Source organism: Chrysemys picta, chromosome 3 (assembly GCF_011386835.1).
Source record: "Chrysemys picta bellii isolate R12L10 chromosome 3, ASM1138683v2, whole genome shotgun sequence".
Taxonomy (NCBI): Eukaryota; Metazoa; Chordata; order Testudines; family Emydidae; genus Chrysemys; species Chrysemys picta.
The window spans coordinates 89,984,506-90,010,882 of record NC_088793.1 but is presented as its reverse complement, the minus strand read 5'-3'; the positions used below and the strand labels follow the sequence as shown (position 1 = coordinate 90,010,882).

At 43.1% G+C, this 26,377-nt stretch overlaps 1 protein-coding gene across 11 annotated transcripts in view; it reads right to left on the bottom strand.

Annotated features, from left to right (window-relative positions):
* DSE (dermatan sulfate epimerase) overlaps window positions 1–23,652 on the bottom strand; it is a 62,305-nt gene extending 38,653 nt beyond the window's left edge. For 4 of the 11 annotated variants that reach the window (XR_006173150.2, XM_042844981.2, XM_065588362.1 and 1 more), the window contains exons 1-2: window positions 23,512–23,652; window positions 7,089–7,557 (exon numbers count right to left, since the gene is read on the bottom strand). Coding sequence is in view for 5 of the 11 variants with exons in the window: in XM_042844981.2 (XP_042700915.2) it covers window positions 7,089–7,504 (416 nt within the window). In the remaining 6 variants the exon portion in view is untranslated. Of the gene's footprint in view, window positions 1–7,001; window positions 7,558–7,803; window positions 8,074–23,025; window positions 23,162–23,511 lie in introns of those variants that run through there. The other 7 variants (XM_065588359.1, XM_065588358.1, XM_065588360.1 and 4 more) reach the window with 7 other exon arrangements.
* Between the last annotated feature and the right edge of the window lie 2,725 nt (window positions 23,653–26,377).

The following is a 26,377-nucleotide window of genomic DNA, read 5'->3' as shown; positions in this document are numbered from 1 at the left end:
TCTGTTGCAAATATATGAAGAAACACTTTGGCCTTATGATAAAATTTACTTTTAACAAAATTCCAGATTCTCTTTTTTAGATTTTTTTAAAAATTAAGAAATGGACTGGCTAAATGATTGCTGTATCTTCCATGCCTCTCTTACAGAAGTTTCCATTATACAATCTTATGAACAAAAACACAGTTGACCATTATTTGAATATATCTGATGGCAGTTACTTATGAGTCCAGGAGATAGTCCTGCTGTGAGACCGCCATAAACTTTATGGTCATGGTGCAATCTCTTTTCAGCATATGTGAATTCTATACTGAACAATAACTGGACATTGATGGAAAGAGTATGGTGGGCTCCATAATTTTGAACAAGGTATCCCAAAAGGCTAATGGGGTAAGAGTTAACAAGGGATGAGATTTGCAATACCATAATCTCGTTAGTCATTGCTTCATTCACTACTGTTTCGTTAGAAAGTTCGCATTTGCGTGACTACAGTTCTTTCACATATAAGGCCCATCAAGTAAGACTTATCTTCAGATTGTACTCCCTGCTAAGCAATGTGATGGCGAAATGTTTGCATTAACAAAATGGCCTGTGGACGGTGACAAAAATATTCTGACCTTTGCTACATAGATTTTGCCTTTCAGAATGGCCAATCTCACTGTAATAAGGACAGAGAATTTGTGAAAGTAAAGGGCATTGGATTGCACAGTTTTAAGGTTGGCTGGGTTAAAAAGAAATGCTTTAAAATATAAAACCTGATGAGACTCTTATGTCTACATGATGTGGGTCTCTAATTACATCACTCATTTCTGGAACAGGCTTAGCAAGCATATGGAAATAATCGCTATTACATATCCCGTCAGCCAAAAATGCACTCTTGCTAGGGAAAATTCTAGAAGCTAATGACAGATAAAATGCCAGGGAGCTAATCTATAACCTCCACAATTATCCTCTTTTCTTTAAGAGGCTCCCCAAACAACATACTATGGCTTAAATAAAAGGACAAACTTTTCCTGAGATTTCAGACAAATTTCACGTCAAATCCCAGGAAAACCAAACAAATTATTTGGATAAATGGGGTCTCTTTACCTTCTTAATATCCCAGTGCAAGCATTTTTAAAATGTATACTTTGATTAACTGTTGGAAGACTGCCTTTCTGTCGTGCTGTCTCTTTCTTCCTTACTAGATTCCAAAGGATCCTCTGCATCCATATTATTTCTTTAATGATTGACTCTGCTTCTCCATTAATAGTTGTTCTTTGTTTACTTTAAAAATAAGGTTCATCAGGGTAGCAGTCAGCAATATGCTACCAATATTTCCCGTTGTAAACTTTCTGCTTAGACCTTATGAATGGGAACTGAATTAAGGTTTTTCTTTATTACATATTATAAATTCATTACTGTAATAGAAAAATCACGTAGACACTTAGGTTTTCTGTAATTTATATAACAGTTTCATACTTTATCATAACTATACTATGGAAAAAGTAAATTATATTCAAACAATGGAAAGGGCCTCATTCACACAAGAATGAAATTTTAAAATGACATTTTTTACTCTCAGTGCACTCCATCATGACCTGGAATAAAGCCTGTGGCACTTAGAATCACACTTATTTTATTTAAATATGGCCAAAGTCATCAAAACTCCTGTTTTGGTTTTATGGTAGATCTTAAACACTTACATGAAGTAATCTTCACTTACAATTTTAAAAATTAAAGGTGTTCACTTTTAGATTCAGTGTCATCTTCACAGAAATCAAAGCGAAACCCAGATAAGACAGCAGAAGAAATCAAGCTGCTAACAACAAAACTTTGAGAAAGCCAGATTTGAAACATTCCAATCTATTGAGATGAATCCTGTCAATAGGGTGACCAGACGTCCCGATATTTCCTTGTTTGTCCCGCGTCCCGACCAATGTTAGGTCGGGACACTGGACAAACAAGCAAATACTCCGGAGCCCGGAAGTGCTTGCGCCCCCTCTCCCCCGCCCCGACTCCACCCCCTCCTTCCCCCATTGGTTCCCTCCCCGAATCCCCGCCTCTTTCGCAGGCTCGCCATTCCTCCTCCCTCCAGCGCTTGTGGAGGGAGGCCCGGGAGACGCAGGGGAGCGCTGGGCCAGGGTGAGTGAGAGTCCGGCCTGGCCCCGAGCGCCGGCAGGACTCAGTCAGGCAGTAGGGAGAGGAGGGGGGCGGCCCGCGGGGCCAGGCGGCAGCTGTTCTCCCTCCCTGGGCAGCGGGACTCGGGAGCAGCCGCTGCTGCAGCTCCCACTGTCGCGGGGGGAGGAAGCGGCCGATGGCCAAGCTCGGCGGCTGTGGCTCTGGCACCCGGGCCCGAACCCCCGGAGCCCGGGCCTGCTGCGGGGACCCAGCAGCGCGCACGCTGCGCCCAGCCCCTGGCCAGTCGCGTCTGGGCTGCTGCCCAGCTGGTGCTATCCCGCGGCAGCCCCGGAGTGGGGGCAGCAGGCTCCAGCCCCCCCGTCCCGCTCGGGTCCCCCCCTACTCTCCCTAACGCCCGACTGAGTCCTGCCTGCACTCGGGGCCAGGCCGGACTCTCACTCACCCCGGCCCCGCGCTTCCCCTGCGTCTCCCGGGCCTCCCTCCAGCGCTTGTGGAAGAAGGGGTTTTTTTTGTTTTTGTTTTTGGCCCTGCCCCCTCTCGCCACGCCCCCGTGTCCCGATATTTGACTTGGGTGATCTGGTCACCCTACCTGTCAATGACAGAATGGCATTTTAAATGAAACAATGTATCTACCCTCACACTTATTAAATCAGTGAGGTTGTACTAATATCAACAAGAAAGATATTTTTCTTCCATAATTCCAGGCAAATTAGGTATATTTAAATAAACTCTATAGCAAGACAGGTCCAGGTTTTCTGAAGCTCCATTCCGGTGATACTGCATGCACTGTTCTATTCTGTACAGGTTCATCTACCATGCTCCTCAGCATAGTATCTGAGCTCCATCTAGTAGTCCAATAGTATGTTAAGCAATGTAACTAAAATCTGTCATGTGTTTGTTCTCTCATTCTCTCTCAAGGGGGGAAAAGTGTGTGCAGTGGAGTATGTGTTGCTATGTATTTATGTTTGAGAAAGCAAAGTCAAAGAAATGTGCCTTGCCCTTGGAGTAAAAGGTGGCGAGAACGATCCCGAGAGACTCTGTCTCCCATACAGATGAGCTTTACCCTTATTGTATAAAGTTCCTTTGTGCCAGAGGAGTGAAGTTGTCAACTGTCATTTTCATTGTGGTGCTTTAGTTGATCTTGTGAATACACTGGAGCCTGATTAGTTGTCTGCATAGCATCTCTGTGGCAATACGTGGCTATCCAACGGCTCCCAAGTTCACTTTGGAGAGGGAAGTCACAACAAGAAGGCATTTGCTTTCCATGATTTGCTGGGTAGCAGAGAGCGTGAAAGCTGGGACATCTTGAATAGCTCAAGAGCCAAATTCTCTCCCTGGGAGTGCAAGGCCTGAGAAAAAGGGTTTTGTGCAGTAAATTGCTATAGAAGTCAGGGAATGGAATCTTTTCCCAAGTTTAAAAGTCAAAATGTGTGATTTTTAATTGTTGATCCATGTATTTAGGGGACCTAATTGCCATGCCACTATCTTTCTCCCAAAATCCCCTTTGTGGTGTGTGGCTAAAGCCTCTGTTCTGTGGCATTCTCCCACAACGCCCAGCCAGTGCAGAATCTCTGCATCCTACTCCCCCCTTCACACTCTGTTCTGTTCTAGTTCCTAGACCACCATGATAGGGTTTGTTGGGTTTTTTAACCCTCTGACTTCATGATGCAGCAGCACCACAGCAGTTCTGCTGCCTTTCAAGTCCTGGGATACCCATGCGGTAGGACTGGGCTCACACAGTCAAACTAAATCCCTCCTGAGACTACCTTGAGTCTGTAGAGAGACCCAGAGGACATCTCCAGGGTGACAGACTCTTAATAAGTCTCCTTATAAATAATAAAAATTAAAAATAACTTGCTTGGTACTCTGAATAGGTTTAGGTCAGGGCAGGCCAATGATAAGGAACAGTCACTGCTTTTTATTAAAAAGCAACAAATGAAGAATTTTTCCTGCATATAATTCACCTCTTTCTCTATCTCACCTCTCCCAAGGGTTTTATCTGGGCTTGGAAGGATTATATTTTTAATCAGTAAATGTCGACAAATGTCGATTCCACCATGGACGCACAAACCAACGAAAAAATAATAATCAATATGTACAAAATGTAGGCAAAGTAAGAAAAACGCTCCTTGAAAACGTATTAATTTGATTAGAAGACATTTTCGTTGTGTAATTTGACCTGTGATGTGATGCTGACAATATGTGTTTCAACAGTTAAAGCTTTCACTTTTTGAATTTCAACATCTACTGTCATTAAATTACGGTCTGACCATTCCCCTCACCTAATTTTCCACAAAAGTGAAAATATAAATAGATAAAAATAGAAAAAAATGCTTAAAAATAAACATCAGAATTTTGATGGATATTAATGAATTCTGCCAAGCCTAGTTTTATAGAGCTACAGCCCCAATCCTGCATGCTTCTCCGTGTGGGCTTAGAGGCATTAGCGGATAGTTTTTATGTTAATCTTGAATAATCTTATTTGTCATTTTCTTTTATTCTGTGTCTGTCACTTGTAACTATAAGGAACAGTGATTAAAGAAAAGGGGAAGCACTGACCTCAGAACACACTGCTATTGAAGGCACAGGGAGACAAATGTTAACTCTGCGCAGTGTATGAAAACAAAATAGGGTTTAAGAGACAATGTAAATCCATTACGTTTTCCCTCTGAAAGTTAAACCATGATCTAAAATGACACTTACTATTAAAATACAGGAAAATCAACAACTGCTCTACACTGCACAGGTTGCATATTGAGTGTAGGATGACTGTCAAGAGACCAACCAGCAGGGTTGGCTTATAAAGAAAAAAGATTTTCCAATCCAGACAGCTTAAAAAGAAAATAGAATGATTTAGTCCCCCCCTCCACCGTGGGGAAAGAGACCAAACGAAAAGGTGGGCACGAAAACTACTATAACCTACAGCAATGTAGCTCACAATAACATGGGGTTCATTAGCAAACTCAGACCAAGATCTTCCCTGGCTAGCTCTCTTTCTCCTGATGTTTCTGCAGGTTTGTTTCTTTCAATCCTGTTTCCTTTGTCCCAGGTTCTCATTTGCTAACCTGCAGCATCTTGGCCCTCAGCAGGGTTTGGCTAATCTGGCTGTCCCAACCATTAGTAGTCTAGCAACTACCATCACTCGCTGTTACAAAGGGGTATGCATTTGCCTATTTGTCCTTTTCCTAGGCCTGGGAGGAATGAATGCTGCAGATATTAATGAAAAGAAAACAAGCAACAGAAGAATGCACTACCTTTCACTCTATATTCATAGAACAGTTGCTCAAACATAAATACGACTCAAAACATAAAAACCCCAGAATAGGAAAGATAAATGAATTTCAAAGGGAAAACAAGACCAGGCAAACAAACAAAACCAAAGTTTCTTCAAGAGACACATTATCTTTTCACGATGCCTCATTAATTGAAAATCTGATGTGTACAAGACGGGTTCAAGAACAGTATGTCAAATCGGTGCTGCAAATCAGGACTGAAAAGCTTTGACAAATTAGACATTTCATACAGTATTTAATCAAGAAAGCAAATGCCACGTGTCATTCTGAATGACAAATTTGATTTAAGTCAACTGAAGAAGTAGTTTTTTTACCAACGAAAGCTTATGCCCAAATAAATCTGTTAGTCTTTAAGGTGCCACCGGACTCCTCGTTGTTTTTATTTAAGTCAATATTACGAAATTTGAAATTAAACACTGGAAAAGACATCTATATAGAGTATTAAATCTTACAGATGAAGAATATCATCTCGCACTTCCCGTACCGGGAGAACCCTGCTAGGAAGGTAAGAAGTTTTACCACCTTATAAGAGAGAGATACTATTAGTGATACTCTTTTTTTAAACCACGTAAGTGGTAGCACATACATTAATATTTCCTAAAGGCCAGAATCTGACACCCTTACTTACACTGAAAGTAATCTTTTTTCTATCTTACGGTATGTTTATACTAGAAACATAAGTCGACCTATATTAGGTTGACTTACAGCCACTGCAGTAAGGAGCAGGAGGGAAGCTGCCCAGGGCTTCTTGCTTCCCCATTTCCCACCATAAGTGGGTGGGGGGAAGCCGCCCAGAGCTTCTCGCTTCCCCATTCCCTGCCAGGAGGTGGGGGGAAGCAGCCCAAGGCTTATCGCCCCTGGGGACCAGGGACTTGCCCCCCCTCCCCCGCCCACTCCCCACCAGGAGCCAGGCAGCCATGTCAATTTCAGCTGGGAGTGGGGTCCAGCCAGATCCCTGCGGGGAGAGCGGGGTCCATTCTTGTCCTGGGTCCCAGCCAGGAGCAGGGTCCAGCCCCACAGCTCCTGCCATGAAATTGACAAGACAGACAACAACAGTAACTGCAGTGTCTACACAGCCACTGTTTTGCCCTAACTACACTGGCATAAGCCTTACACCTCTCATGGAGGTGGAGTTATGGTGTCAGTGTAGTAGCGCACTTTCTTCGGTGGGAGGAAGGCTGTAGTGTAGACACTGACATAAGCAGGTTGATGTAAGCTGTCTTACCTCGACCTATCAGTGTACTGTGGATCAGCTCTTCATGCCTGGCAAAGATAAAAAGCCACCCAACATCTCATGCATAAACCTGGAGTGAAATCCTGGCCCCACTGCAGTAAGTGGGAATTCCCCCATTGACTTCAATGGAGCCAGGAGGTCACTCCAGGATTGTAAACTGATGATTCTGTCACAATTAGAATTATTCATAACAGATAATGCTCAATGAAGATTAAAGAGTGGTTGGTGCACCATTTCTAACAGAGGGCAAATTAATTCTCAATATTATTTATCAAACTAAATATACAGACAACTGAATTATGATTTGGCATATTCAGAACAGGCAAGCATATCAAGTTAAATTTACAAGTCAGTACCTTATCCTAACATACTCTCACACATTCCTTCACTCATTCAATTCCAAGCAGAGTTTACGCAGTAAGAACAAAAAGACAAAAATCTACCAACTAGGCTGAGCCGCCATCCTTTCCATGTAATCCTTGGCCATGTTTATGGCTTCGATATTCTTGGGGTAGAGCACACAGAACATTGCCAGGGCACCCAGATTGTTGCCATAAATTTCATTCCACCGAGCACTGAACTCCTTGGGATCCCAGGGAGGAAGATACTCCAAGGGACTGGACAGCATGGTCTGAACTGCCTCAGTCAGACGAGCTGCAATGTGCTGATGCGTAGTGGCAGCCTTGATCCGCAAATCCTCCACCTCTCCTTTAGAAAAGTACAGCATGGGGTAGCTGTCGTAGTTGGCATTGACAAAAGGAATCACAGCGCTTGGTTTCTCATCGGTGCCGGAGGCCAAAGCAAAGCAAACCACATGTATGAAAAACACGCTGGGAGCCCCCCGTGTGTGAGTCCTCATTGTGGCATCAGATCTCCAAGTCTCAATGGCAGCCAAACCATCTTTAAAATATCCTAGGGATGACAAACAAGAGTGAAAAGGGGCCATTAGACACAATTCATTGGACAACAGTTGCCATCACAGCATATTTCACAAGAAATCTGATTCAGTCTGGAATTATAAGAAAACATGTGTGCTGTACAGGTGGCTTTTAAATCATTTTTACATTGATATTTCAGATAAAACCCATTCTGAGCAACCAACTTTAAAATCAGGGAAGCTACATTTTTGGAAAGAAAGCCCCTTTCCCACAAACACACCTTTACTCAGATTCCGGAGTGATGAGGATGGTATAATACACAGATACAACTCAATATAGAGCTTAAACTCTTGACTTCCTAAGAATCAGAATAATTATGACTGTGCCTAATGTAAAACATCACTGACTGTGCTAGCTAAGGTGGGGGAGGGAAAGAGAAGCAGAGATTATGTTAACAGCAGCCAAGACTGAGTGCTGGATTGGCTGATGTTACCAGCTGTGGAGTAAAGATTTTGGAATGCAAGAGGTTTGTGCTGGGGTCATTTTATACTGTGTATAAGGCCTCTGGTTCTGACATGTCTTCATTTAAAAAAAAAAAAAGCAAGCAAACAGCAGAGTCCTGGCAAAGCACATGAGATAAATGGCCCATAGAGTGTGTGGAGTTTTTTTCTTATTATTATTTTAAAGGGCCTTCCATTTTGCATGTGGAGATTTATTACTAGACACGAAAGAAGCAAAGCTGAGCAAAAGCACATTTTCCTAAATAAATGGCTGTCTTAAAATGTGTTTAAATGACAAATCTATACAGAGGTTAAATGTATTTAAATATAGGTAGTTACTTTTTGAAAATTACTAGCTCTCTAGCTCCAGGTCTCAGACAAATCAAGGCTAGGATCCCCCGGAGGAAAGTCAGGGAATTCCTGAAATTCTTCAGCGGGGAAAGGTTATAGAAAGCAGACCCAAGAAAGACAGTTTTATGTAAATAACGAAGAGTAGTTTTCAATTATTAAAAAGAGAAGTAGGCTGAGGGAAACCAGCAGCCAAAATCAAAGATAAAATGATTTTTCTAAGGAAAATGTGGTTCATAGATTCAGAAAGAAAAATCTTAAGAAGCTAAAGCACACAGTTACCCCCTGCTTTCCCGCCAACCCCACATACACAGAGAGGCCAGGATTTTCAAAGCTAAAGTTAGGCTGTTATGTCCATATTTAGGCACCCAGGCCCTGATTCAAAAAGGTATTTAAGTACATACAAAGTCAATGGGACTACTTTTGTGCTTAAAGTTACACATGTGCTTAAGTGCTTTGTTGGACTGGAGCCCTAAAGAAGAGGGTTGGGTACTGGGCACTTTTGAAAAATCAGATCATGATTCAGGTGTCTAAATATGAACTTAGGAGCCTAACTTCAGGAACCCAGTTTCTAAGTTTTGGCCGTGCTGTGCGTCTTCTTTCATGTGTGCCACCAGGATAAAAATAATATAAGCGTTCTAGTTCAGACACCAGTTTCCAGCACAATAATTCTTTTAACACTGAGTAATAGGAGGGAAAAAATGAATTGAGCACTTAAAAGTGTTTTGTTACATTGTATGAATAAGTTCTGTGTCTTTTAGACAAAAGAATTATGATACCGCAAGTGTGTAGATTGCTGGGGACTATTTCTATTATATCTAATATCTCTCTCTCACACATAGGTTTATCTGCTACACTTAAGACTAATCCTATCAACCAGCTGTAAACAATGAATTCCTGCAATAGAATATTCTGACAGGAAGGAGTTAAGAACCAACCACATTTCAAACATGATGTGGGTTTCCTAATAGTTCTAAAGGACTGTTTCCATAATAAAAGCCATAGTTTTCCAAAAATTCTTTTAATTCTTTAGATCTGAAAAAAAAAAATTAAACAAAAGATAAACCAGAAAGGATTTATGAAGAACAAGCAACAATTCCTGATTCTAGAATAGGAGGAAGACTTAAATATTTTCTTCATAGTCAGACATTACAAGAAATCACCGCTGCCCACAGAAGAAGCAAGACCCAGACATTCAATAGGCAAATTCTTCATTCCTCTCTCTGGTTCCAGTTCAGGAAAGTACAATACCAACAATGGGACTTAAGCATTTGCTTACATATAAGGATGCGCGCTTAAGTGCCTTCCTAAATGAGAGCCTCTCCGAACAAACAACACAGAAAATACAGGAGCATTTCCTAGGGTCTTTGCAAGGTAGATCACATCTCCCTAGTACCCTACCTTTTCATTAACATCAATCAATACAAGCCATGCATCATTTCCCCCCTTCATAAATTTCTCAATATGGAACTGAAATATAAATGCCACATGAACCTTTTTTCTTCCTCATACATTTACAGTAACCATCATACAAGACTGACTGACCTGAAGATAGGCTGTTGTAGGAATAAACCTCATCTTCTTTCATTATTTTCAAAAATCAAGATCTTGAAGAAAGTCAGCAGATACATGTATCCAGGAGTAAAATGTTAAATGATCATAAGGATATTCTTAAACTGCAGAGAAGACAACATACTGTCTCTAAAGTTCAAAAAGACCCAAATCATGTCCCCTTTTTCATTAGTATCTAGGGCCCCCAAATCAGCAGCAGCTATGTAAGGGAGAAGGCAGGTCACAGGGTGTTCATATTCCTTCCTCTAGACTCTATTCTCTATGGAGGCACCATCCACAGCAGTATGGAGAGGGTCAATGGGGTAAGACCCTGGCAAGCCCATGGGATCAGTGTCTCTGTGAATCCACTGTTCATAGAATCATAGAATATTAGGGTTGGAAGAGACCTCAGGAGGTCATCTAGTCCAATGCCCTGCTCAAAGCAGGACCAACACCAACTAAATCATCACAGCCAGTTGGGCCTTAAAAACTTCTAAGGATGGAGATTCCACCACCTCCTTAGGTTAACCATTCCAGTGCTTCACCACCCTCCTAGTGAAATAGCGTTTCCTAGCCAACCTAGACCTCCACCACTGCAACTTGAGACCATTGTTTCTTGTTCTGTCATCTGCCAGCACTGAGAACAACTGAGCTCCATCCTCTCTGGAACCCCCCTTCAAGTAGTTGAAGGCTGCTATCAAATCCCCCCCACACACACACACTCTTCTCTTCTGCAGACTAAATAACCCCAGTTGCCTCAGCCTCTCCTCGTAAGTCATGTGCCCCAGCCCCCTAATCATTTTCGTTGCCCTCTGCTGGACTCTCTCCAATTCGTCCACATCCCTTCTGGGGGACTGTCATAACTATAAAGGGAAGGGTAACAGCTGTCCTGTGTACAGTACTATAAAATCCCTCCTGGCCAGAGACTCCAAAATCCTTTTCCCTGTAAAGGGTTAAGAAGCTCAGGTAACCTGGCTGGCATCTGACCCAAAGGACCAATAAGGGGACAAGATACTTTCAAATCTTGGGGGGGGGGGGGGGAGAGGCTTTTGTTTGTGCTCTTTGTTTGGGGAGTTCGTTCGCTCTTGGGACTGAGAGGGACCAGACATCAATCCAGGTTCTCCACATCTTTCTAAACAAGTCTCTCCTATTTCAAACTTGTAAGTAAATAGCCAGGCAAGGAGTCTTAGTTTTACTTTGTTTTCTCAACTTGTAAATGTACCTTTTACTAGAGTGTTTATCTTTGTTTGCTGTACTTTGAACCTAAGACTAGAGGGGAGTCCTCTGAGCTCTTTAAGTTTGATTACCCTGTAAGGTTAATTTCCATACTGATTTTACAGAGATGATTTTTACCTTTTTCTTTAATTAAAAGCCTTCTTTTTAAGAACCTGATTGATTTTTCCTTGTTTTTAGATCCAAGGGGGTTGGATCTGTATTCACCAGGAGTTGGTGGGAGGAAGGAGGGGAATGGTTAATTTCTCCTTGTTTTAGATCCAAGGGGTTTGGATCTGTATTCACCAGGGAATTGGTGAAGGTCTCTCAAGGCTTCCCAGGGAAGGGAACTAGCCTTGGGATGGTGGCAGCGGACCAGAGCTAAGCTGGTAGTTAAGCTTAGAAGTTTTCATGCAGGCCCCTACATTTGTACCCTAAAGTTCAAAGTGGGGATACAGCCTTGACAGGGACCAAAACTGGACGCAATACTACAGGTGTGGCCTCACCAGTGCCGAATAGAGGGGAATAATCACTTCCCTCAATCTGCTGGCAAAGCTCCTACTAAAACAGCCCAATATGCCGTTGGCCTTCTTGGCAACAAGGGCACACTGTTGACTCTCATCCAGCTTCTCGTCCACTGTAATCCCCAGGTACTTTTCTGCAGAACTGCTGCATAGCCAGTCGGTCTCCAGCCTGTAGTGGTGCATGGGATTCTTCCTTCCTAAATGCAGGACTCTGCCCTTGTCCTTGTTGAACCTCATCAGATTTCTTTTGGCCCAATCCTCCAATTTGTCTAGGTCACTCTGGACCCTATCTGTACCCTCCAGCATATTTAACTCTCCCCCCAGCTTAGTGTCATCTGTGAACTTGCCGAGGGTGCAATTAATCCCTATCATCCAGATCATTAATAAAGATGTTGAAAAAATTGGCCCCAGGACTGACCCTGGGGAACTCTGCTTGATATCGGCTGCCAATTAGACATCGAGCCATTGATCACTACCCATTGAGCCCAACAATCTAGCCAGCTTTCTATCCACCTTATAGTCCATTCATCTAATCCATACTTTTTTAACTTGCTGGCAAGAATACTGCAGGAGACTGTATCAAAAGCTTTGCTAAAGTCAAGATATATCACATCCACCACTTTCCCCATATCCACAGAGCCAGTTATCTCATCACAGAAGGTAATCAGGTTGGTCAGGCCTGACTTGCCTTTGGTGAATCCATGTTGACTCTTCCTGATCACCTTGTTGACTCTTCCTGATCACCTTCCTCTCCTCCAAGTGCTTCAAAATGGATTCCTTGAGGACTTGCTCCATGATTTTTCCAGGGACTGAAGTGAGGCTGTAGTTCCCCAGATTCTCTTTCTTTCCTTTTTTAAATATGGGCACTATATTTGCTTTTTCCAATCATCCAGGACCTCCCCCGATTGCCAGGAATTTTCAAAGATATTGGCCAATGGCTCTGCAATCACATCTGCCAACTCCCTCAGCACCCTTGGATGTATTAGATCTGGACCCATGGACTTGTGCATGTCCAGCTTTTCTTAATAGTCCTTAACCTGTTCTTTCACCACTGAGGGCTGCTCACCTCCTTCCCATACTGTGTTGCCCAGTGCAGCAGTCTGGGAGCTGACCTTGTCTGTGAAGACCAAGGCAAAAAAAGCATTGAGTACTTCAGCTTTTTCCACATCATGTGTCACTAGGTTGCCTCCCCAACTAAGTTGTCCCCCCGCCCCTCCTGTTCAAACTGTTCTCTATACAACAGGGAGGGACACAATTACTTCCCTTGGACTCTACAACCTGGTAGGGGGCTGGACTATTCCTCACCAACCACCACAGAGGATCCCTGCCCAAAACCCACTTATTTGGGTTTTGTAAAGACAGGGAAGATGTTGGTGTAAGTGATTAAACAGTCAAAGGGCAAGCCAAAAACTTTGGATCTTAGCAGGGTTCATTTGTGAATCCTTGGAAACCTTCATCTTTATAAAGAAGCCGCACCATTGATAACGATAGTAATAATGGAAACAATCACACAGCTTTAAGGATCATGGAACATGAAAAGCTGCAATAATAAAATCAGAAATAAAACTATAAATAATGATGATAAAAAATAATGGTGAGAAATTACAGGTTATGCAGCCCTATACACACTGGGGCCGCCATGACAGACTGTGTCTCACCCCCAGGAAGGTCAAATAGCAGTACAACCACTGCCCTCTCTTGGAGGTTCTGTCAGGGGGAGCAGCTGTCAGGGGGAGCAGCCTTTCAAGGCTCCAACAGAGGCTCTCCAGGAGATTTTCTACCTATTTGATAAGATTAGCACACTGGATGTGGCTCACCATTTAAGACATGCACGCAGTCAATTTCTTATCTTCAGTTCGGGGTTGAGATTCCCCAAGCTGGAACACAAAGTTAGGCCAAAACTGGGGCCCGCTCCTCTTCTCCTTTCACTTTGGAAGGAGCTGTGTAGCTGCAGTTTTCCATATAACCCCACATTATCTGAGTTATGTTTCCATATCATGAAGTATGAATTCTCCTCATCCAGATACAATATAGGCACTCATCTGAGAAGAAGCTATGATAATGAAAGATAGTATTGTGAACAAAGAACAGGACAGGAAATCAGGAGATCTGAGTTTTATTCCTGTGTCTGCCACAGACCTTCTTTCATCATCAGACAAAACATTTAACCACTCCGTCTATGATTCAGCAAAGCACTTAAGCCCATGATGAATCAAATCCATCCTTGTTCAGCAAAGCACTAAAATGCATGGCTAAGTCTCAGTGAAATCAATGCGACTTAAGTACATGGTCAATTCATGCTTTGCTGACAGTGTGGCCAGGTGTCCAGTTTTCGACTGGATCTACTGACCGGACACCCAAGTCTGGTTACTGCGGGCAGGGGAAGCACCGATTCATCACCCGCACCAGTCCCTACTCAGTCCTGGCCACCCCTTACCTCCATTGGGTGGCTGCAGCTCCCAGCCCTGGCTCTGCAGATGAGTCCCTCCTGACCCACGCAGGGAGGGGGGAGAGAGGAAAAGCAGTGAGAGACGGAGGGAGGGGTAAAGAGGAGCGAATGGTGGGTTGGGCATCAGGGGGAAGGGGCAGTGCAGAAGCGGGGCCTCGGGGGAAGAGGTGGGGTGGGGTGAAGCCTGGCGGAAAGAGTGGGGAAGGGGAGGTTCCGGCACTCCTGCTGGAGTGTCCAGTTTTTAAAATTTTTATTAAGATGATGTTAAAAAAAAAAGTGAACAGAGTTTGAGCATAGAAGTGTATTACAAAGTTGGCAACCCTATTTGCTGAATAGAGATGGACTCAACCACTTGCCTAAGTACTTTGCTAAATGGGGCTTCTGGGCTTAGGAACGTAATTAAAATGCACTTTGGGTCCATCCTAGCTGAAAGAGTCAACACATTTTTGAATGTTCTCCATTGATCTAATTGGGATAATTTCCCCCCACCTTACATGGTTGTTTAAGGGGTAAATTAATTTATTTTTATATCTATCTATCCATCTTCAGATGCAAGGTGCTATGTAAGGGCAAAGGATAAAATTTGGCCCCAAATAGTAACAATTATACTAATAAATGCACATATGTTTTAGATTCACTACAATTGGATTAATTTATATAGTAAAATTCAATTATTGTAGTAGAATTCATTTATTTTGAAAATTAACTTCTGTAATGCTGAATAACCCTTAACAGGACAGTCAACTGATTTATATTGTTTGTGTATTGTTCTCTAATGTGTTTTTTTCCCTTAAGATAATGAACAATACAGAAATAAATCAAATTATTTTGCAAACGAATAAAAAACCTGATTACTTGAACAGCTGTTATTTCAACAGGCAATTCCAAATTTGTTCAGATAATTGGCAGCTCATACAATTAGATATCATTGGTAAGAGAATCAATACACAGACATGCTGCCAGTTTGTTAGAAAGGTTAGGATACAGGCAGTAAGATAATTGGCATCCTATCATACACTATTATTTAAATTAAAAGATTTCCCTTAATCTTGTCTCAAAATGTGAAACCACACAGTCACCATACACAACTTGGAAGCTAAGCTTTAGGAAGCCATTCAACATTTTTGGGAAAGAATTTTCTTTGTCTAATTAGTAGGAAATCACTCGCGGATACAGTCAAGTATAAAAAGAGGGCATATGTGCTACAAGCCTAACTGGGCAAGAAAAAGGTTAATATACCAATTTCTCAGTAGTTTGAAAGGGTAGTTTCCTGTGAATCACACTCAGTGGACAGATGTTCAACTGTAGCCAAAATGTGTCATAACACTGATGTCCCTTATGGAGCTGAATATTGCTATGTGCAAATTGTGAGTCCTCCAAATAAAGTTAGTTTGATACAGCATTTAAGGTAAAACAAGAGGTAGGCTTTACTCTAGTTAGAAGATTCCAGCACTGAGCGCCGCAAGATGGGGAGGAGGAGGGGTGGAGACCTACAAGGTTCCCTGCCTATACAATGTCATCTCATTTCTGGTAAAGCCCTTTAAATACTCTGACCTTCTAGATCCCTCATGGTGTCTTTACAAAATAGAAATTATTTGGAGTGTCCTGGAACTTACTTTGGGAACTGATTATATAGTCATTGTGCTCAAAAAACGTTATTAAACTTTAGTGGAAGTTTGGCTGGCATGACAACTGCAGAATAAAGCTCTACAAGTCCAAAAGCAGAAGTGACCTAAGACCTTGCTAGCACCTTCAACTCCAGTGAGGCTCATCTCTTATATGAACAGATGTACGTGATGGAGACTAAGCACTCAGAAGAGTGATACAATTGAAACAGTACCATAGTTTTAAATGAAAAAGGTCAAGTTCTGCAAGAGAACTTGTCTTCTAAAAAGTGGCTCTTGAGTTTCAGGGATATTGTTTTTGTCATTCTGTTCTTTAATTGTAATAAAAACATAATTTCTTGATACATTATTCATAGTGATAGCTTCTACTACTCAAGTTAATATATTGCGTTAGTCCATCCCCAGTCCTGTCTTGAATTATTTCAACCATGCAAAACCGGTGACCAAACTTCAGTCCAGTACCAAATAGGAGGATAAAATACTGGGAAGAGTTCAAAAGCACCACTTCCTAATTCACAACGTATCTTATATGGCCTACTATGGGCCATTACTTCACCTATTTTACTGTAGAGTCCACTGGGTAAAAAAAATGTTAAACAGCAAATGTTATTTATTTATTTATTGTTCTGTAAGCAAATACATTATAGCTTGAGAAAATAATTTGTATTGAAACACAGTACACACAATATGCAAACCCAAAGTATTAAAGCCGGGAAGTCAAATACAAGCACAGCATGTTTCCTGGGCACTAACATTCCACATTTAGCAATCTATCATCATGTCATCCTAGAGTTTTCAGATATGGACAAGCATTTTGAACTTTGCTTTTAATTCATCTCCATAAATCTCAACTACAGCTAATATGTTTGCAAAGGCATCTTACTAAGAAAAAAGTTGGTTTTTCACTATTTATATCCCACTAAGAGTTATACAAAGAAATAAAAGACAACCAGAGACAATATTTTTCAGTACTAAGGAAATAATATTTGATATATGTAATACTGAACAATTTTACTGGCTAATTAAAATTAACTTTATACTTAGCATTAAATTATGCACTGAACTCTCCATGTATTTAGAGTAGTATGCAGCCCTGCAAGAAATATCACCCCGTAAAAACCTAAGTTCCCTGTAAACTGTGCGGCCACACAGCAGGCTATTAAGCGCCACGCAGGAACCCGCCCAGCTGGGACCTGCTGGGGGAGGGGCGTCCCTCCCCCGGCACCAGCCCCAGACTTGCCGTGGCCCCAAATCCCTCATCCCCGGCCCCACCCCAGAGCCCGCACCCCCAACCGGAGCCCTCACACCCCTGCACCCTAACCCTCTGCCCCAGCCTTGAGCCCCCTCCCACACTCCAAATCCGTCGGCCCCACACCCATCACATGAATTTTGTTCTGTGCACCAATATGGGGGTGATGTGTCACACAGCACCTCCTTATTGGTGCACAGAACAAAATTCATTCCGCACACGTGTGGGAAAAATTAGAGGGAACACTGGTAAGAACTAAGGGTTGCAAAAAGTTTGCAACATGCTACTGGTAAAACAGCTACCACAAAGTACTTTAATCAGTTTATTTTAGGCATTTTTAATCTGCCCATTTTCTCTGTATGCAAACTTCTTGCAGCTATTTTTTCACATCTTATAATCTGTCACTTTTACAACCGTTTATATAGAGCATAAAAGCAAAGTGCACTATATTAAAAAAATTAACTGCAAAGTTTTGTCAATTTCAAAACAAGATTTAAATTGTTGGTACACCAACAATTGATTTTTTTTTCTAATTTAATATTTACTTAGCATTGAAATGCTCCCTCAGTAATCTCCTACTTGTGCTAACGTTATTATCCATAACTCCATTTAGGCCCTTTTATCCCATGCTCCATGGAGTGAATAAGAAAGTCATTTTGGGATACTCCTAAAGGCACTCATTCCCAACTAGTGCAGACTCGTTTAAATATTTGCATTCGTTGAATGAAACATCAATCAGTGTCTCCATCAAAAATGTAAAACTACCCAGACACAGAGAAAGATGTCCTGAAGCACACAGCCTTAGAGCTTTTTACTTCAGACTCAACTGAAGTCACTTATTAAGGGACAGGTATGTCGTTCAGGATATAAAATATAGTTATTTTTATTTATAAAATCTTTCCAGAGAAATTAAGATTAATAGAAGAAGAAAACTCCAGAACTTGTTTAGTCTTTCAGTTAGGATGGACCCAAAGTATGTTTTAATTGTGTTCCCAAGCCCTGATAACATTCAAGGCTATAATCCTGGAAACACATTCACACGTTATGTATTAACTGTAAGCCGCAGTTATGAATTAGAACCCCATCATGGTAGGCACTGTACAAACACATAACAAAAATATAGTCCTTGCACCAAAGAGCCTACAGTCTAAAGCAGTGGTTCTCAAACTTATTTGATTGGGCCCCCCTTCTTTGTGTCTGTAGTCATTTATGCTCCCCTCCCTCCCCAAGTACATATACCACCACCCAGCTCTAAAGGCAGAGTGGACAGCAGCAGATTCTGGCCAGAAGCCCAGCTCTGAAGGCAGCGCTGCGCCAACAGCAGCACAGAAGTAAAGGTGACAATGTGAAAAGTTGTATTTGTCAATATCATTGTTCACAGCAGACGCAGAAGTAAGTGTGTAGCAGCGCACAAGTAAGGGCGGCAATGTGAAAAGTGATATTCATCAATATCACTGATCACAGCTGATTTAGCACCCCATTGCCACCCTTACTTCTGCGTTGCTGCTACCACCCCGGGGCTGACAGCCGGAGCCCTACCTCCTCCAGGTGAGGATTGGGGGTGAGGGGGAAAGAGAACTTAAGCCTGGGATGCCTCCGGGGGGGAGACATGAGCCACCTGCCGATGAGGCACTGGGCAAGCAGAAGGAGAGCCTGAGTGGCAGGGCTCCGGTTATCCCCTTTATCCCTACCTCCCGGTCTGCACTGCTCTTCTGCACAAGCTCCAACCATCCTGGGCTGACAGCCACAGCTTTTCAAAAAAAACCCAAAATAAAGCACATAGCTCGTGTCTCCCTTAGCACATTCCCGTGTTTCCCTTGGCAGGCTCACCCCATAGTTTGAGAACTGCTGGTCTAAATCAGGGATCGGCAACCTTTGGCATGCGACCCATTAGGGAAATCTGCTGACGGGCCGGGACAGTTTGTTTACCTGCAGCATCTGCAGGTTCAGCCGTCGCAGCTCCCACTGGCCGTGGTTTGCTGTTCCATTCCAATGGGGGCTACGGGAAGCAGTAGCCAGCACATCCCTTGGCCTGCGCCGCTTCCAGCAGCCCCCATTGGCCTGGAACGACGAACCGCGGCCAGTGGGAGCTGCGATCGGCCGAACCTGCGGACGCTGCAGGTAAACAAACTGTCCTGGTCCGCCAGCGGATTTCCCTGATGGGCCACGTGCCAAAGGTTGCCGATCCCTGAAGTATAGTAATTAGTGGATTCTCTGTAACTTGAAGTCTTTAAATCATGATTTGAGGACTTCAGTAACTTAGCCAGAGGTTGGGGGTCTATTACAGGAGTGGATAGATGAGGTTCTGTGACCTGCAATGTGCAGGTCAGACTAGGTGATCACAATGGTTAGAGCCCTGCACTGATATAAAATTTGTATCTGCATCCGATCTGCGATCCACAAACATGATCCATGGATATCCGCATCTGCGAATGCAGATATCCGCAGATTTTCAGGGCTCTAACGATGATCCGTCCTGGCCTTAAAGTCTATGAATTTATGAGATTTTAGTGGAGCTACGATTTCACCCTGGATTACATTCCTAGCTCTGCTATTGACTAGTGCTCAGAAAAACATCTGAAACAAAACTTAAATGCCTCATATTAGTCGGGGTTGCTTTTTAAGGAGTAATTATAAAGAAATAACTTAGATTCAGGCTGGTTACAAAATGCAGTTAAGTTCCAGAATAACAGATTGGTACCAAGTTTGTAACACAACGCTGCTGTAACCTGGTTCTTGATATGTCTCTGCTTATAATGTAGACTGGGCAATTTTTTTAAACAAGCTGGGACAAACTTGTTGCTGGAATGTTACTTAAAGGATAAGAAAAGGTCTCCAACATAGGTCAGTCTTTTCTCAGTCAACTTTTTTGTATTGGCTAGGTTAAACCAATCAACCAAAGTGGTTTGGGGAAAGTGTTTGTTCTTTTTAGATACTTTAAAAATAGTTTTATTGCTAGTTAAAGGTGCCAGACTGACAGCAGTGGGAACGAAAATCTTTCTACTCAGTGCATGGATCATGGATACGAACTGTGCACGTTTCTATATGCAATCCTGGAAATGTGTCTCAATCTTGACCTAGAGGGATCACTTCTGTATGGGGAGGATAGTTCTGTTTATAATCCCATTCAATATTTGTTCTCTCTGCTGCGACTATTAATTAGGCCTTGTCTACACTAGAATGGATTTGCATGTATAGCTAAGTAGGCATACCTAATCCGGCTAGTGGAGATGCAGTTTATACCAGCAAAAGAGTTATTTCGCCAATATAGCTTATACCAATTTCCTGAACAATACAAGATATACTAGTAAAAGAACTTTTTTGGACAGAATAACTGCATCTACATTTGATTTTTGGTGGCACAAGTATGTCAGTTAGGCTGTGATTTCCCCCCTCCCCCCCAGCTGGTGTAGCAATGCGGGCAAAACTTTTAAGTGTAGACCAGGCCTTAGTAATAAATAAGAACATTTGTCCACTAGGAACTGAAACCATCATACTCAAGTTTCAGAGTAGCAGCCGTGTTAGTCTGTATCCGCAAAAAGAAGAACAGGAGTACTTGTGGCACCTTAGAGACTAACAAATTTATTAGAGCATAAGCTTTCGTGGACTACACCCAACAGCCATTCCACAGTGAGAATGGCCTAAACTGGATTTACAGCTTTCGTTCTGATGAAAGGCTTTCTATCCCATTATCATTCACTTGAGCAAGTGAAATGAAATGCACAGAAGACTTCAATAGGTTTAGAGATCTGGATAAAGTACCAGGACTTTAGGATTAATATCTAAAACTTTAATTGTCTATTGTTTTCATTATTGTTATTTTTATTCGTATAGCATCCAAATTGTGCTAGATGCACCCAACCAATGTGGTTTGCCCACAAGTAATTAATACATATCGATTTCCTGTTCCGGTATTGGAGAGATTTATTTACTACTATTCCAATTATCAGTTAGATCAGTCTGTGAGGTGTGAAGTGCCTTGGAAGTTCAGCTAAAGCTTTAAGCTCTGGTTCTTTGATTCATAAACTCGTCTCTCTTTTAACTGATCTTGCATTAAATCATAATGCTCAATTTGTAGTGTCATTCTTTTGGTGACAATACAAAGTGATATCAAGCATTCTGATCTTACAAAAAAAAAATCAAGCTATACAGCCAGATAAAGGTGAGATAAGAGCTTCCGTACTAAACAAGAATAATAGAAAAGACTGCTAGGAATTAAAATTGTTTTTTGTTTTATTTAGTTCTAACAACTTTGGACCAATAAAATGTATTCCTTTAACACCCCTTTGTTTTGCTGTTTAGGGAAATTTATAGATAGAGTGTCAGCTTTAGCTTGAGATTTCCTTACTTTTGCTGTTTTGTGCTAGAACCTTTATATTACTTAGCTCACAAAAAATGTATGTAAACAATGATCACTTGTAAGTGAATTCAAAGTTGAAATGAGATTTTGCACATCAATAGCACTGTCCATCCAAGAATCTCCAAGCAATTATCAACCATTACATTGACTAAATCTCACAACAACCCTGTGAGATGGGAAAGTACAGATATTCCTGTTTATGGTGGAGAAAACGGAGGCCTGGAGAGGTGAAGTGACTTGCCCCAGGTCACCCGACAAGACTGTTTTAGAAGCAGAATCTAAATATTGACTCCACATCTTGAATTTTAACTACTAGATTATGTTCCTTTAAAATATTGTGTTGTGCTGCAATATATATTGGCAACATAGTATGATAAAAACAGCCAATGAGCCACCTCTTGCCTGGAATTTCTTTGTTTTTGCTGGATTGTGTCAAAAAACTTTAATCTTACTGAAACAGACACTGGCCTTTCTGTGGCAACCAAAACCAATGCTGTTATTGTGTACATCTGAAGAACAGTTTAGCAAACAGCTTCTATCTCTGCTTCACTATACAGTGAAATAATTATATTGAGTCTTTATGAACTCACATTGTTTTGACATGGAAGAATCTGTAGTGTTAGAAAAGTAAGGATTATAACCACTTTGCTGCAACATCATTTTGGAGCACCACATATTTATGCTCTAATAAATTTGTTAGTCTCTAAGGTGCCACAAGTACTCCTGTTCTTCTTTTTATATTGATGCCTGTGTTCCAGGGTAGTATCAATTTAGTACAGTATGCGATATCTCTCCTTTTAAGGAAATATATCCCACCATCATAATGGGAATGGGGGGATAAAATCGATGATCTAGTAACAATGGTCCTATAGCACTTAAACATTTTTGATAACAACCTCAGGCAAATCATGCTCTTGTTCTGTGCCTCAGTTTCCCTAGCTTCAAAACAAGGATGCTCACCTTTCACACAGGCTTAACTTAACTTTAGTGTATGTAAAGAGCTTGGGGGCACTTGGTGCCACAGAAGAGCACAAAGCTCCAAAGTTTGAAGTTTTCGTACTACTTTTAGTCATTTTGTCCCCGCCTAGCCACCCAGCATTTCTCTAATACAGCCCAATTCTGTAAGGTGCTGAATGTCTGGAGTGGTAATGAGCAGCCATTGACTAGACCAGTGGTTTTCAACCCTGAGGGTCTGCAGAGTAGGTCTAAGATTTCCAAAGGGCCCTGCACCTCCAGCTGAAAATTTTTAGGAGGCTGCAAATGAAAAAAGGTTGACAACCACTGGAGTAGACCACTGAGAGGACGCCGACCTTCAGGATCACTTCCCAAGTGGTTTGTTGCAAACTGATTTAGACAGGTAAGGAAAAGTGATATTTCTACTCAAATTCTACTGGCTTGATTCCCAAAGGTGATGAGCCCCATCAGAGTCAGTGGACACTTTGGTGGCAGCAGCATCTCTGCAAATAAAAAACAAACCAACCAATCCCTCTCTCTGGATGTGTCAATCCCCCTTACATTTCCTGGTACAGGGAGATCACTGACTGGAAGCACTTTCTCAAAAAGAAAACATTCCACAGGACTCCTGGCTGCACAGAACTATTCGGAAAATCAATTGCTGCCTACATTGGGGGAGGGGGCTCTGCTCCAGGCTCGATGAGAACCAGAAGGATTCGGTCAGGCTCACCGCACACGTGTCTCGGCAATACTGCACACAACACGTCCCAATGGAGCACGGCTCAAGCACTTTGGTGAACTCTTCCCGGTCCCCACAACAAGCCCCTCGCCCGGACTCGCTGCCCGACGCTCCGGAGCAGCAGCGGCTGCTGTGGGGTTAGCGCGGCTCGAGAGTCCCTGCACTTCTCCCGGGACAATCGAGCCGATCTTCTTCAGCCCCAGCCAGCCCCCGGCCCCCGATGGCGCCCCTCCAGCCTGCACCCGCGGCCCCCTGCCCCCCGCATTAGCCCGGGGCTCATCCGGGACGGTCCTGGTGCCCCCCCACCCCCAGCAGCTGCACCGCGCATCATGCCGACGCCGCGAGGGGCACAGGGGCAGGGAGACAAGCGGAGCCCCCCGCCCGCAGCGGAGCCGGACGCTTGGCTCCCAGAAAGTTTCCACTTCCAAGCTCAGGGCGAGTTTCCGGATTGAGGGGAAGCGCCCCCCCCCCCCTTACCTCGCCCCCGACAGTCCTCCTCAGCCCGGCCCCGGCGCGGCGGCAGCGCCCGGCAGCCGAGAGAGCCGCTCCGGACGCTCCCAGCTCATTGGGTCGGCCGGGCCATCCCCGCGGCGGGCGGACAGAGACGCCTGGGGCCGGGCGCGGCGCGCGGAGCGAGGATGTGCAGGCGCCACCGGGACACCCGAGCGCCGCCAGAGCAGAGGGAGGAAACCGCAACGTCACCGAGTGCAGCTGGGGGAGGGGAAACGCCTGGGGAGCCCCCCGAGCCCACCCCCTCCCCCCGTCTGGGCCCGGACATCCTCCCTCCCGGCTGGAGAGCAGAGCACGACCCCACCCCTGCTGAGCCGTGCCGGGCGCTTCCTCCCCCCCGAGGTGCAGCACAAACAAGGCACATGCCGCACTCAGAGCCAGCACGGGCTACAACTCCAGCTCCTTTGGATCTACCGAGATCCTGGTGCTGCTTGTTGTACCCGATCCCCACACTACCCTGTCCACACAGAGACCAAGTCTAGCTGCTCCTACTGCCCCACCACCACCACATCCAGACCCCCAGGAATCCCCGGAGACTCAGCCTTGCAAAATCACACATGCAGCTCTGGAGTCCTTCTTGATTCAGCCTGGTTTTGGGCCTAGGCTTCCAAGGTCTAACTTCTAACACAAGCCTACACTCCTACTGCACCTAAAAATTCTGGACCCTGTTGCATTCTGGTACATGAATGCCACAAAATCCCAGAAACAACTAGGAATCCTTGTGGCACCTTAGAGACTAACACATTTATTTGGGCATAAGCTTTCGTGGGCTAGAACCCACTTCATCAGATGCATGGAGTGGAAAATACAGGAGCAGGTATAAATACATGCAAAGATGTAAGTTGCCTTACCAAGTGTGAAGTCAGTCTAACGGGACAATTCAATTGACAGCAGGATACCAAGGGAGGAAAAATAACTTTTGAAGTGGTAATGAGAGTGGCCCATTTCAGACGGTTGACAAGAGTAACAGTAGAGGGAATTTAGTGTTGGGTAAATTAGGTTTAGGTTTTCTAATGACCCAACCACTCCCAGTCTTTATTCAGGCCTAATCTGATGGTGTCCAGTTTGCAAATTAATTCCAGTTCTGCAGTTTCACATTGGAGTCTGTTTTTGAAGTTTTTTTGTTGAAGAATTGCCACCTTTAGGTCTGTTATTGAGTGACCAGGGAGATTGAAGTGTTCTCCTACTGGTTTTTGAATGTTATGATTCCTGATGTCAGATTTGTGTCCATTTATTCTTTTGCATAGAGACTGTCCGGTTTGGCCAATGTACATGGTATCATGTGTATTGTGTACTATATACATAATAAAATTGAGGATAAAATAAATACTTTGGAATTGTAGTCTTGCTTCTTTAAGCTGTGTTTGGTTGCAGATTCTCCAGTATTTCTCGGCTCTGGAGGGCTGAACAAATTTTATCACTCTCAGGCTCTTCTAGTGGGATCGAGATCACATCATTTACTGTACACGTGAAAAGACTGTGTCCTTGCCACATTCTGGTAGGGTAACTGAAAAATACATTCTGTTTACCTACATTTTCGCAGAGGATATTCTTTGAGAGAAATCTACTCTGTGATGTTGCTTGAGGTAGAATGATTGCTGAACTCCACCAGAGGTGGTTGCATTTTAATAGTGGGTGAGTGACATTGATCACTGCACACAGTCTGTAAAGTATTTCTTAGGATTCTTGTTATAGAAATGTAAAAGCTGTAGTTTCTGATTTTAATCAGGTTGTTCATAGTGGGCAGTATGATTTGCTGCTGTATTGAAAAGATTAGCTAACTTCTGGAAACAAATACTTGTGTAGGTCCTGCAGCTCCGTTGGATTTCACACTACTATTAGCACAATGAAGAGACCAGCCACAGTCAAGGGCTTCAGGCTCATGGGGCAATGACACAGCCTGGAATGAACCCATGTCTACTTCCAGTGATGACAAGCCTAAAAGAAGGTTATATGGAGTCTGGTGATGAAGGATGCTTCATGTTCTTCTCACCTGTGTTTGCGGAAATGTAAATTTGCTTTGTCTCCTGCCATCTCCTCTCCCTGCTTTCTCAAAGACTCTGTTTACTACATATATGTAAATTGAGGTAAACACACATTTCTTCATTCAGTATACTCTTGCCTAGGCAAGACTGCATGGTTTTGAATATGTGCTAAGAACATTATACAGGGGGATTTCATAACTTTACATATAATGTTACTACATACGTTTCAGCATATCATTGACCAGCAAGTTATCAGTTTTCAAATGATCTCTCACACACACACACCTAACAAGACAAAGGAACCAGCCCTTTGGTCTTGGGGGGGCTGGAGGTGGGGAGGCTGGGGATCCTGACCTGAGAATTTGGTCAGGATTTGGTCCCTTGCTGTTGGGAAACTATGGTAAGGATTTTACCTTGAACCAATTCTAGCTCATTAAGTTTAGCTACTATAAAGCATTTTATTTTAATTTCTCTTGTAACCATTTGTGACTTTAATGCCTTATATTTGTATTCAACTTAAAATTCTATCCTTTTTTGTTAATGAACTTGTTTTATTTTTAATCTGAACCAATCCAGAGCAGTGTTTAAACTGAACTCTGGGTAACTCCAGTTAAAGTAGCAAACTTTGAATATTGACCCTTTACAGGGCAATGGACCTTTAATCTCTGAACTGCCCAAGAGAAGGCTGGACAGTGCAGAACACACATTTTGGGGGAAATTTGGGACTGGGAGTGCATTGGGGTCACCCTGCAAGTAGTAACCAAGGCTGGTGGAAGTCAGACTGGTGAATTACTGACAGGCTGCTGGGGTCAGAGTTGCTGAACCATGGTTGGAGCTATACACAGACA